The sequence below is a fragment of the Schistocerca americana genome, chromosome 1, assembly GCF_021461395.2.
Source record: "Schistocerca americana isolate TAMUIC-IGC-003095 chromosome 1, iqSchAmer2.1, whole genome shotgun sequence".
Lineage (NCBI taxonomy): Eukaryota > Metazoa > Arthropoda > Insecta > Orthoptera > Acrididae > Schistocerca > Schistocerca americana.
In genome coordinates this window covers 167,782,216-167,794,437 of record NC_060119.1, presented here as the reverse complement: position 1 = coordinate 167,794,437, position 12,222 = coordinate 167,782,216, and the positions used below count along the sequence as shown (strand labels likewise).

The 12,222-nt window shown below is 36.1% G+C and overlaps 1 protein-coding gene across 1 annotated transcript in view; it reads left to right on the top strand.

The window, feature by feature from the left end:
* Positions 1-12,222, top strand: part of LOC124552186 (calcium-activated potassium channel slowpoke) — an 881,186-nt gene that overhangs the window by 584,453 nt on the left and 284,511 nt on the right. Inside the window, exon 16 of the mRNA XM_047126498.1 lies at positions 2,775-2,804. Coding sequence (XP_046982454.1) covers positions 2,775-2,804 — 30 coding nt within the window. The remainder of the gene's footprint in view (positions 1-2,774; positions 2,805-12,222) is intronic.

Here is a 12,222-nt window from a genome sequence, read left to right as displayed (position 1 = left end):
TTTTATTGGGAAGTGTAATAACATAACATGATAGATGTTCTACCTGAATGCAGAAATTATTTGTGAATGATGTCACTGCCATCGAAAAACATTTTCTCCATATTTGTTTTCTGAAAGCAAGTGGTTGTAACCAATTATTGTGATTATCAAAGATCACTAATTTGAAAACAGTTACTATGTTTTCAGCTAGTTGACATGTCTTTGCATACATCAAATTTGTGACACTGAATAGACATGCACTGAAAGGAAAAAAAAACTGTGTGTTTATTTTTACTGTCTATATTATTCCATGAAATACTAATAGAATTTCCAGGCCAAGCAGCCTAATAATTTATAAAAGTATATATAAAGATGTATAATAATATTAATATGAAGACAACATCTCTTGCTTCCAGCTCATTTCTGCATGTTCTGTGATATAATCATTGTATATACTTTTTTTAAAAAAATTGCATTTCAGTTGCCTTGAACCTTACTATTTGGTCACTGAAATTGTTGTAGATACATATGGAAAATAGTCTATCTTGTTTAATTCAGGGTAGACCACTACTCACTAAATAAGAGTCAGTGTTAACAGTAAACTGGTGAATAAAAAGGACAATATCTTTGCTAATAATTAGTACGAAGTCCTTCTTCAGAGTTCTTAAAGAGTTATCTGATACACTTAACATGTTGTAATCCTTTTTACATGCTTCTCTATTTCTCTGTTTGGTGAGTTGTCCTACAATCTATCCTCATATTCTCAAATATGTTCTGTCCTGGGTTTTCGTCAGTTCATCTTTGTATTCTGCACTCATGTTCAGCATCAACATTCTTTTATACATGGATGAAGGCCAGAATTTCTTGTAATCTCAGTTGTTTTAGAACAACGCTTATGTAGTATGGAGAATGTACCTATGATCTCAATTGTTCAAACTGCATCAGATCATTGTTATGAAATTCTTGAGTGGTTTACAACATGATCAGACTTCTCAGTGCAATACAGTCTCTTCACTGCAAATATAAGCTGGTGTCTCTGATGTTATTATTATTATCTTTTAATAAAGCTACAAGAATATCAATAATATAATTTCTAATGTATCATTTCTTTCTCTTTTTGCCTCTTTGACAATACTTTCAATTTCTCATCAGCACTGAACTGTAATAAATCTTCCCTCCAAAACTTAAGTACCACATTAGTTGACATCAGTAGATACTAAGTTAGGCACCAAATTTATTGCTTGAGAATTATCTAGTGCAAGGTGTAATTACATAATTCTCTGTAGATTTGTTCTGCAGTTGAGTTTTGTGGCTCAACACACATAATATTATCCTTTTGTGTAGCAATAGTATTGTAAAACATTTTCAATATAGAAGATATTTTTTTCTCTTGCATTTAGCTTTTTGTTACATTTTAGAAGTACAATAAATGTAGTATGTTCCTTCTTCACTGCACTTTTTAGCCTCTACTACATGTTTCTTAGTTTGATTTTACTTAGAGAGATGTATGTACTGTGTATGCATTTATTGAGCATTTTATGATAATGTAGTTGTATTTAATCCTTAGTTCATGTTTCCTTTGTATAGATTCTTGGTGTAAGACTTAGCAGGGAAATATAGCTGAAACAGAATTTTTATGTCTTTACTGGAATTCAGACATAGTAAATATATTTTAATGGAAATGTGCACATATTTTCTTACACAGTATAACACAGAGTAGTGATATAAATTGAAATCTTGTAGAAGCCATGTGAAAAGATAGACAGTGTTGTGTACCAAGCGAAATGGTATGTAAGGGTTCATATCTTCCAGTCAGATGTTATCAATACTAAAATTTGTGCCCTATTGAGAAAAATGAATAAATGAAAAAATAGAAGAATAGACAAAAGAACTGTTCTCCCAAAAAGACTGTTGCATTGTAGCCAACAGATGCACCAAAAAACTACAATATATCAGTTGCAAACTTTATTTTACTCTCTGTTGTGAAATATTTTATTTAGCATAACTATCTGCAGCACTTTCCAGTTTTCCAGAAGTTACAGAAGTCCATTATTTCCACTGGTTCATAGTTTCTCCAACAAATGAAATGAATTTAAATTTTTAAAAAAAATTTGCAAGAGGTGACACAGTTCAAAAAGCTAAGCTAGGAAGAATTAACAATCAGTGAAATCGTCACATGGATCAAAAATAGTATGTTAGTAACTCAGTTCTGTTTATTTATGCAGATGTTCAACAAATGAACACTTTTGCTTTTTTGCAACTCCTGATGTGTTACATTAATGGCATACACAACTGCTTATTTACCAGTGAAGTTCAGTTGCTATAGAAGTACAGGATATGAGATACTGTCTTTATTGTATTTTCAATATGTGGAACCCATATGGGATACTGAATGGTAACACATTTTTATAGGCTAATGGTAGGAAGTACAATTTTGTTCAACTGGATTATGATACTGTCTATTAATGGAACTGTATGGAGTCCTGAAATTTTTAAAACAAATAACTAATAAGATTTTTATGAATATAAAAATTCTGTTCAATGGCTTCCCAGAGTTTTAGTTTTAGGATGCATAGTACTTTTATTTGATTTAGAACATACTTATGTGTGTAGATGTAAGAAAAGGGAAGTTCAATACAGAATTCCTTTAGAAAGAGGAAAGGAAATTCAGGGAAAGGCAGCTAGGTCTTATGTGAAGAAAATTCTTCTTGTTTAAACACAGAAATGGTGACCAACACTTGCTTAAAAGTCTTATTAACAATCATTCAGCACTGACTTTAGTTTCCTTTTTACAGGTGAAGCAGGCAGGGAGAAAGAGGAGGCATGTAAGTAACCCATATATTTGTTCTAGTAAGTAACTCTATCTTACTGTGGAAAATAAAGTTTATGTCTCCTAATAATCAATATATTTTCATATGTGTAGAACAGTAACGTGTGCAGAAACAACAACAAATTACTTGACATTGTGAGACAGAAAAGAAGACCATATTTATCATTAGCCAGTGCAAGCAACATAACAGTGCTTTCATCTTCAGTAATGCAAATGACAGAAGCTGACACTTGACCTTAACAAACATTGAGAACCAAGATATAGCATTTTGTGTGACAATTTCTTTTTACATTCATTTACAAGTTTCATATTTGTCTTTCTTGTGAGATCTCTGACTTTCTCCCTTTGTACACAGAAACATCTTTTGGTGTCCTGAAAGATTTTGTTTGTTTTTGAGTGTAACTATGGTTCCTCAAGTCTTAACAGTTGTTAAGTATGCATTCATCATCCGTTGTACATTTTTCCTTGCTTCTCTTTATATGTTTCATTGTTTTTAACAAAGAATTGTTTGAGATTTGCAGAGTGAACATTTAAGACCAAGTTGTGTTTAAAATATTTTTGAAATTCTTATGAAATTATTATCTGTGGTACAGTTTGATTATTTATGATCTTGCAATATCATTACATCCTGGATTTTCCATTATTTCTGTTTCTGATATTGATAATTCTATTAATTTCATTATCCCATCCATGTCATCTACAGAAATTGCTATTTTGGAGAAGCTGTTTAGTGTCATTTATAGATCACTTATGTATGTTAATATTAGAAGGGGATCTAGACTCATGACTTGAGTAACTTTGTGTTGATGATTCCCACATAGAGTCTGATTTTTATTTATGTGGAGCAGTGTGTTAATGTGATTCTTAATTTCTCTTATTATTATGGAGGTAATACTCCATCAACCTAAGGTAGATGCCATAACACACAATTATATAGTTTCACAATTTTTTGCTTGAGCTTCAGTTCTTCCATAAGATCAAATATGATTGTTTCCAGAAGCCAGGTGGAGAGGCTGAAAACAGATTATTGTTTGCCAAGTAGACTTAATTGCATTATATCTGCTTTCTCAAATAAATTTTGAGGTATTGGAACTGAGTCTGTAACTAAGTATGTTTACTTATCTTCACTTTTATCATTTTATTTACTAGGCATAATGTGTGTAATTAAATAAAATGCAACACAGGTCAACATATGTTGTTGAAAGAATAAGATGAAAAAACAAGACACAGCATTTGGTTAATGGGTTTGATTTGATTTGATTTTTTATTTGGTCGTGTTGATAATATATGTACAAAGGGGGTGCTAGTAATATAGGACAAGTCTAGTGAAATAATACAAAATTGTGTGAGCATTTTATGTATCATTCAAATGTTTATTTTCTATGAACAATTGGTTACAAAGAATATTACAGCCTGCATTTTACTGATTTAAGTTCAAGTGAGTGCTTAAAATGTCCCTTCAATGAAAACACGTGACAGACGCATAGCGTACAAAATTGTTGACAGACACATTGAAATTAGCACAAACAGAGCTAGTTAAACCACGTGGAAAGGAGGCATGCTTATCTGGTGGGGAGACCAGATTTATTATCCTGAAAATTTCTAATGCACCGAAACTGTATACCAGTCCAGCACTCAGATACAAACACTTGCATATCATGCTTAGCGCTCTTATAAACTGTTCTGCCCTGAAATAAAGACTCAGTCTTCCAATATCTCTCTTCTATTTCACATTTATATAGTGGTTTTTCTTGGTATCCAAACACTCACGTGAGAAAGAATAAGATAGAAAAGGCAGGCAATAACCCAGTTTCTAGTTCTGGACCAGCACACTGTTTCAATCTATTAGTAAGTTTTGTCACAGTGTAGGCACAACTATAGGATGGAAACATCATTCAACAGTTCCATGCCATATACTTTCTCTCAGGCACAGCATACATTTATGATTTGTCAGGAGGTTTTGTTACACGGTATATACTCCACTGCAGTGCAGAAGACATTTCTGATAAAATTATTTAATTTTCATGTAACTAAGGATATCTTGATTGCCAGATTATATATATAGAAAGAAATATTCCATGTGGGAAAAATATATATATAAAACAAAGATGCTGTGACTTACCAAACGAGAAAGTGCTGGTAGATAGACATAATAAAAACACACAAACACACACACAAATTTCAAGCTTTCGCAACCCACGGTTGCTTCATCAGAAAAGAGGGAAGGACGAAAGGATGTGGGTTTTAAGGGAGAGGGTAAGGAGTCATTCCAATCCCAGGAGTGGAAAGACTTACCTTAGGGGGAAAAAGGGAGTGGTACACACACACACACACACACACACACACACACACACACACACACACATATCCATCTGCACATATACAAACACAAGCAGACATATCTGTAATATATGTATTTAGTATGTCTCGTTTGGTAAGTCACATATCTTTGTTTTTAGGGTAACAATGTCTGATTCTTTCCTTGGTTTAAACTGATGATTGGTATTTGGTATTAGACAGTATTCCCATTCCTGTTCAGAAAACTGTTACTTTTTGTGATGTGTGTCAAATCTAAAGAAGTATAATAAAAGAATATTACTAATGTAGTGAGTTTTGATTTAATGCTCATTTGTGATTTAATATTTCTCAAATATTCACACTCAGGTTACCCAGATTAGTAGCACCAAAAGGAGGCATGCATTAAGGTGACAAGCTGGAGGTACACAAATCTATACATATTGTGTGGAAAGTGTATTGTCACATCATGATACATTGTTGGTTACATCTTAAACTCATGCACAGTTCTGAAACAATCAAGTAGAGTGATATTGGTAAATGCCTGAACAACAAAACAATAGTATGTAAAAAAATTTTGTCTTCAGTGGTGTTTACAATGAGCTGGATTTTAATAGCCAACAGTGATTCAGATTTCTTGTACAGCCTGAGTATTGATATGGAACAAAGGTCAGAGATACTTGGGCTTCATACCACATCTGCAGCTTGCTCTCATGGAGAGTGCTGCCACAATCTCAGGCATATCATATGTTTCTGCCCATTGGCAGAACTGAGTCCATAAATATCACTGTCCCCCATTTGTCCAGCAGTTCTCATTATTCTCTGAGGACTTTTATACACATAGTTGAAGTTTGAGTCTCTGATCTTGCCTCTGTGTACAGTTTTTGATTTGAATTGTTCCTGGAACTATTTGCACACTGTTTATGAGTGTTGCTGTGCTCTGGAAATTGCAAATGCCTTGATGTTCACTTTATGAACACAGCCATCATTCAGAACAGGAACTGCCTGGTTGTTCCCCATCTCCACATACCTCCAATGTGAATTATGATAAACTGAGTTCTACATACACCAAAATGAGAGAGAAAAGTGGCAATGAGGACTTTCTCAACACACTCCTATTCATTGTGAGATACGGATCTTGTTTCTAAAGCTGTGTCAACAGCAGTTGCTGCTGCAACATCAGTTACAGTAACAGCAGGAATTACTGTTACAGATACTATAAAATCAAAATTATTCATCAGCTGCAGCGACAGTGTCATCACCTTCTCCTCAACCATTTGCTTGTTTTGACAAGGTAAATGAGATTTGGGAGGTCTGTTTACCCTTTTTTGTTCTTCACTGCGAGGCAAGTCAGATAACTGATGATGAATGTTAAAGTGTGCCCTTATTGCCTTCTAGCTACAAATTGTACAAAGTTGAGTAGAAACTATTTCCACTCTCAAACCTCAGTAGTTTGAGTTTTTGTGATGTTTGAAGTTTGCTGACTCACTATTGTGATCACCAGTTTCAGTTAGGCTAATATTTAATCAATGTGTTTAACAACATAAGAAAACATATACAGAATAGGCTACTTGTTTGCAAGGCTTAGCACACAATTGTGATTTTTCCTATCAATGGTGTGGTGCATTGTATGCAGAATCATTAATCCTTTAAGTTTAATATATGTCTGTTCCCTTACTGTGAAGGTAGTGCAAAGGCTTTGAAGTCATCTCATCCAACCCTGAATGACATGCTAAAAAATTGCCAAAGCTCATGATGTAACAGCATCAGTGCGAGCTATATTTTGTGATACTTCTGGTGTCAACTTTCTTAATAGTCATTATGTTCTACAGTCAACTGAAGACATCTTACCAAATTCATCATCTGATATACCCAGCATTGGGTCAACCAGTGATACATTGAGTGTGATTCACTAATTACAGCTGTTGTTATCAGTCCACTGGCCTCATCATTGGTAGACACAGACAAACAGAAGCCCTTTGTTCACTGTTGGTGAAATTTATAAAAAATATTCCTCCACATCATTGTAAAAGATCCCAGAAAAGTTAACGCAATCAAATCCTGTCCAGATTGCAGACCAAGGCATTGATGCTGTCACTGCCCTTTGCATGATATCACTTGTTTTGTGTGCTACTAACCAGGACATTTAATGTGTGCCGTGGCAGCTGTGTGACAATAGCAAAAGGCACCAGTGTGTTGCTCACGATCTTCTCAATGCCAGTATCAGCAGCAGATGGGATGTAGCTGTAGCAGGAAGTTAATAGAGCAATGTTGGAATTTCAGTTTGAGACTATGACACCTAAGTCTCTGTAAGTACTGGCACATTGGCTCCCCACAGGTGCAGTATCCTATCTGCAGAGTGGTGACAGATAGTGGACAGTCAGTCATGTTGTGAGGTCAGGTCATAGTATAATATAAAAATGTCACTCAATAACCAACCCTGATGGTACTAAATTTTTGGGCAACAACAAACATTTTGGCCTATAGCCACTTACGTCCATTATAGTTTCTAAATTAAAGATCAAGTGAATCTAATTTCAACCATGATTCAGTTCAAGGAATGGGATAAGGGATGTGCACAAATATACGGAAATGTTTGAACCTGCAGTAGGTTATGCAAGAGTTCCAAGACAGCCGGCTGCTGTGTCCAAGCAGTTCTAAGCGCTTCAGTCCAGAACCAAGCAGCTGCTACAGTCGCAGGTTCGAATCCTGCCTTGGGCATGGATATCCATGACATCCGATTATGCCCTAGAGTCCTCTCAATCACTGCTAATCATGACCTGAAATCATATCCAATAACTTCCCACACCATGACTCCTGTAGTAACACTGCCATGACTCTCCCAAACAATGAAAGAATGTGAGCTCTTCCCAGCTCACGACCATACCCACTGATAAGGGTCGTCCAACGTAATGCAGAACTGTGATTCAAAGTTGAACATAATGCAATGCCATTCACCAGCAGTTCATGCTTCCCAGTCACTGCACCACTCCAAATACAGCTGTTGATGTTGTGGTCTAATGCCAGACTACATTGTAATAGTAATTTCCCAGTCTGGCTGCTGTAGCCATGAGCCAATAGTATGGGATGACACAAAATGTTGTAGTGAGACCATTATGTGTTCTCAGATGGCAGACACATATGTGAAATGGTTATTGTGTGCTTGGTGCACAATACAGTGATCCCCCTTGTGGTGGTCAGATGAGGTTGACAAGAAACCTGGTGATCAATATGCCTGCCCTCACATTCTGTAGCAGTACAACATCAGGCCACTGTCATATCTGAATACGTCATCAGTCTAAATATTACATGACTCTACCAGCTGACCAATTGGAGACCCACAATGTGGCCCCTTTCAAACTCCATCAGGTGCTGATAATGCTGTCTCCAACATGTGCATAACCTCTCTGTCTCCTTCACAGTGATCACTTAACATATGATTCTTTTCCTACTCATATACCATACCAGCCCTGGTAACAAGGCTAAACACAAACAACACTAATGCACTCTGCCGGCCATTCTACCCGTTATAGAGAATTGCAACGTTAATTATTTACATAGTTAACAACAGTTTGTACATGTAGGCCTGATAAATTCAAATCCCTGGGGCCCAAGCCACATGGAGGCCACAGCTCTCTCAAGGGTTCAGATCACCTAGGGAGCTAAGTTGGCATACGTTGGACTGCTATTGCAAAATAAATTTTGTGTCATATAATAAATAAAAGAATGTTACCACAGCACCAACATAATCAAACTTTCTTTCCATTTCAGTTCTTCCATTTTGTGAGTCATACAGGCCAGTTGGATTATGTTCTATTTTGTGTTTAATCTTAAATGCACTATTTTTTCTATAGATATCATTCACTAAAACCACATTGTGATGGAGTCAAAAAAGTGCTTTCTTTAAAAGTTCTTGGAAATCCTATCAAAACATTTCCCCAATAAATATATATGGCAGCAGCTGTGAAATATTATTATGGTTTTGTATGTTTGCCAACATCATTCAGAAGTCAGGTATTTCTGGTTCCATCACGAGGTGATTTTTAGGAAAACCAGTACACAGAAAATATTTTGCATTCAAGAGTAAACACAAAACAAAATATTTCTGATTGTAATAAGTAGTCCTGGAAGAATTGTGAAACAAGAAATGAAATGACGTGTTGTGGTACATTGGCCATACTGATGCTCAGAAGTGAAGAAGTAATGTTCTTCTTTTGTTTGTCTGTGGAATAGCCAAGGAGGATTTTAACCTCCTTGAGAAAGCCAACTTACATTGGAGCTCTCATGTTACTTGATGCGATATTATGCCTTGGTCAAAGAGGCTTGGCATTCAGAGATTCAGCTCAGAAAATTGCAGATCCAAATAATGGAAGTTTCCTCAGAATATTTGAACTCTTGAGTCACTGTGATCCAGTTATTACAAAACACATTAGCAAGGTCAGAGACCGACAAGAATCTGAAAAGTCTTTACATGTGCATTATTGGTCATGTGATATTCAGAATGAATTTATTTCTCGTTGTGCCCATCATGACAGGCGTACCATCTTGGAAGAGAAAGAAAATGAGAAGCATTATTCAGATATTATTGCTCAGCTTCTGATTCAAATAATATTGAACAAACAACATTCACCCTGCATTATATTTACTTCAATAAATAAATTGATATAAACAAAATAGATGAACAGTTTTTGGAATTTGTAGAGGGCAGTTAGAAAATGAGAATTATTATTGCACATTTAATTTGATCAATACTTGTGAAACACTCAATTCAGACAGGTATTCTGCAGACAAGGTTATGATAGCAGAAGTAATGTTAAAGGGTAATATAAAGGAGCTAAGACACATGTTCTTCAGTGAAATCCTCTTGTAAAATCTCTCCATGTGCTCATCAGAGCCTTGTTATATGGAGTATAAGTAGCTGAGAGTTGCCAAGAAGCAGATACTTTATTCTATGAGATTGGCCTTTTTCACAGCCTGCTCAGTAACAGTAACAGTAAAAGTTCATAACGGTAGGAAACTCTGAAACAAGGTGTTGGAAGATCTTTATACTCCATGTCTGATACCCATTGGAATGCTCAGATTGACATTTCAATATCAATCACAGCTCACTTGGATAAACTTACCATTGCTATTGAAACTCTCAGTAAGTTAAATTTTTCAACTGAAACACATTCTGTGATACAAGCGGTTCTGTCTTATGTCAGATGATTCAGGTGTTTAATCGTAGCACCTGTTTAGATGAAGTTGTTGGCACCAGTTGACTTTTATATACAGGGTGGCCCATTGATGGTGATCGGGCCAAATATCTCATGAAATAAGCATCACATGAAAAATCTACAAAGATCGAAACTCATCTAGCTTAAAGGAGGAAACCAGATGGCGCTATGGTTGGCCCGATAGATGGCGCTGCCATAGGTCAAATGGATATCAAGTGTGTTTTTTTTTTAAATAGGAACCCCCATTTTTTATTACGTATTCGTGTAGTACGTAAAGAAATATGAATGTTTTAGTTGGATCATTTTTTTCGCTTTGTGATAGAGGGCGCTGTAATAGTCGCAAACGTATAGTATGTGTTATCATGCAACATTCCACCAGTGCAGATGGTATTTGCTTCATGATGCATTACCCGTGTTAAAATGGACTGTTTACCAATTGTGTAAAAGGTCAATATTGTGTTCATGTATGGCTATTGTGATCAAAATGCCCAACAGGCATGTGCTATGTATGCTGCTTGGTATCCTGGCAGACATCTTCCAAGTGTCCAGACCATTCGCCAGATACTTATGTTATTTAAGGAAACAGGAAGCGTTCAGCCACGTGTGAAAGGTCAACCACGACCTGCAACAAATTATAATGCCCAAGTAGGTGTTTTAGCTGCTGTTGCGGCTAATCCGCACATAAGTAGCAGACAATTTGCACAAGAATTGGGAATCTCAAAAACATCAGTGTTGAGAATGCTACATCAACATCGATTGCACTCGTACCATATTTCTATGCACCAGGAATTGCATGGCAATGACTTTGAACATTGTGCACAGCTCTGCCACTGGGCACAAGAGAAATTACTGGCCGATGAATGCACGCATTCTGTTTATTGACGAAGTGTCATTCACCAACAGCGATAACATAATCCAGCATAATATACACTATTGGGCAATGGAAAATCCACAATGGCTGTGACAAGTGGAACATCAGTGACCTTGGCAGATTACTGTATGGTGCGGCATTATGGGAGGAAGGATAATTGGCCCCAATTTTATGGATGGCAATCTAAATGGTGCAATGTATGCTGATTTCCTGCGTAATGTTCTACCAATGTTACTACAAGATGTTTCACTGCATGACAGAATGGCAGTGTACTTCCAACATGAAGGATGTCCGACACATAGCTCGCGTGCAGTTGAAGTGGTATTGAAAGCATATTTCATGACAGGTGGATTGGTCGTTGAAGCACCATACCATGGCCTGCACATTCACCGGATCTGACGTCCCCGGATTTCTTTCTGTGGGGAAAGTTGAGGCATATTTGCTATCGTGATCCACTGACAATGCCTGACAACATGCGTCAGCGCGTTGTCAGTGCATGTGCAAAAATTCTGGAAGTCAAACTACTCGCTGTTGAGAGGAATTTTGTTACACGTATTGCCAAATGCATTGAGGTTGACGGATATCATTTTGAGCATTTATTGCATTAATGTGGTATTTACAGGTAATCACGCTGTAACAGCATGGGTTCTCAGAAAAGATAAGTTCACAAAGGTACATGTATCACATTGGAACAATCAAAAGAAAATGTTCAAACGTACTTATATTCTATATTTTAATTTAAAAAACCTACCTGTTAACAACTGTTTGTCCAAAATTGTGAGTCATATGTTTGTGACTATTACAGCACCATCTATCACAAAGCGTAAAAAGTGGTCCAACTAAATCATTCATATTTCTTTACTTACTACATGAATATGCAATTAAAAATGGGGGTTCCTATTAAAAAAAAAAAAAAAAAAAAAAAAAAAAAAAAAAAAAAAAAAAAAAAAAAAAAAAAAAAACGCAGTTGATATCCGTTTGACCTTTGGCAGCGCCATCTAGTGGGCCAGCCATAGTGCCATCTGGTTTCC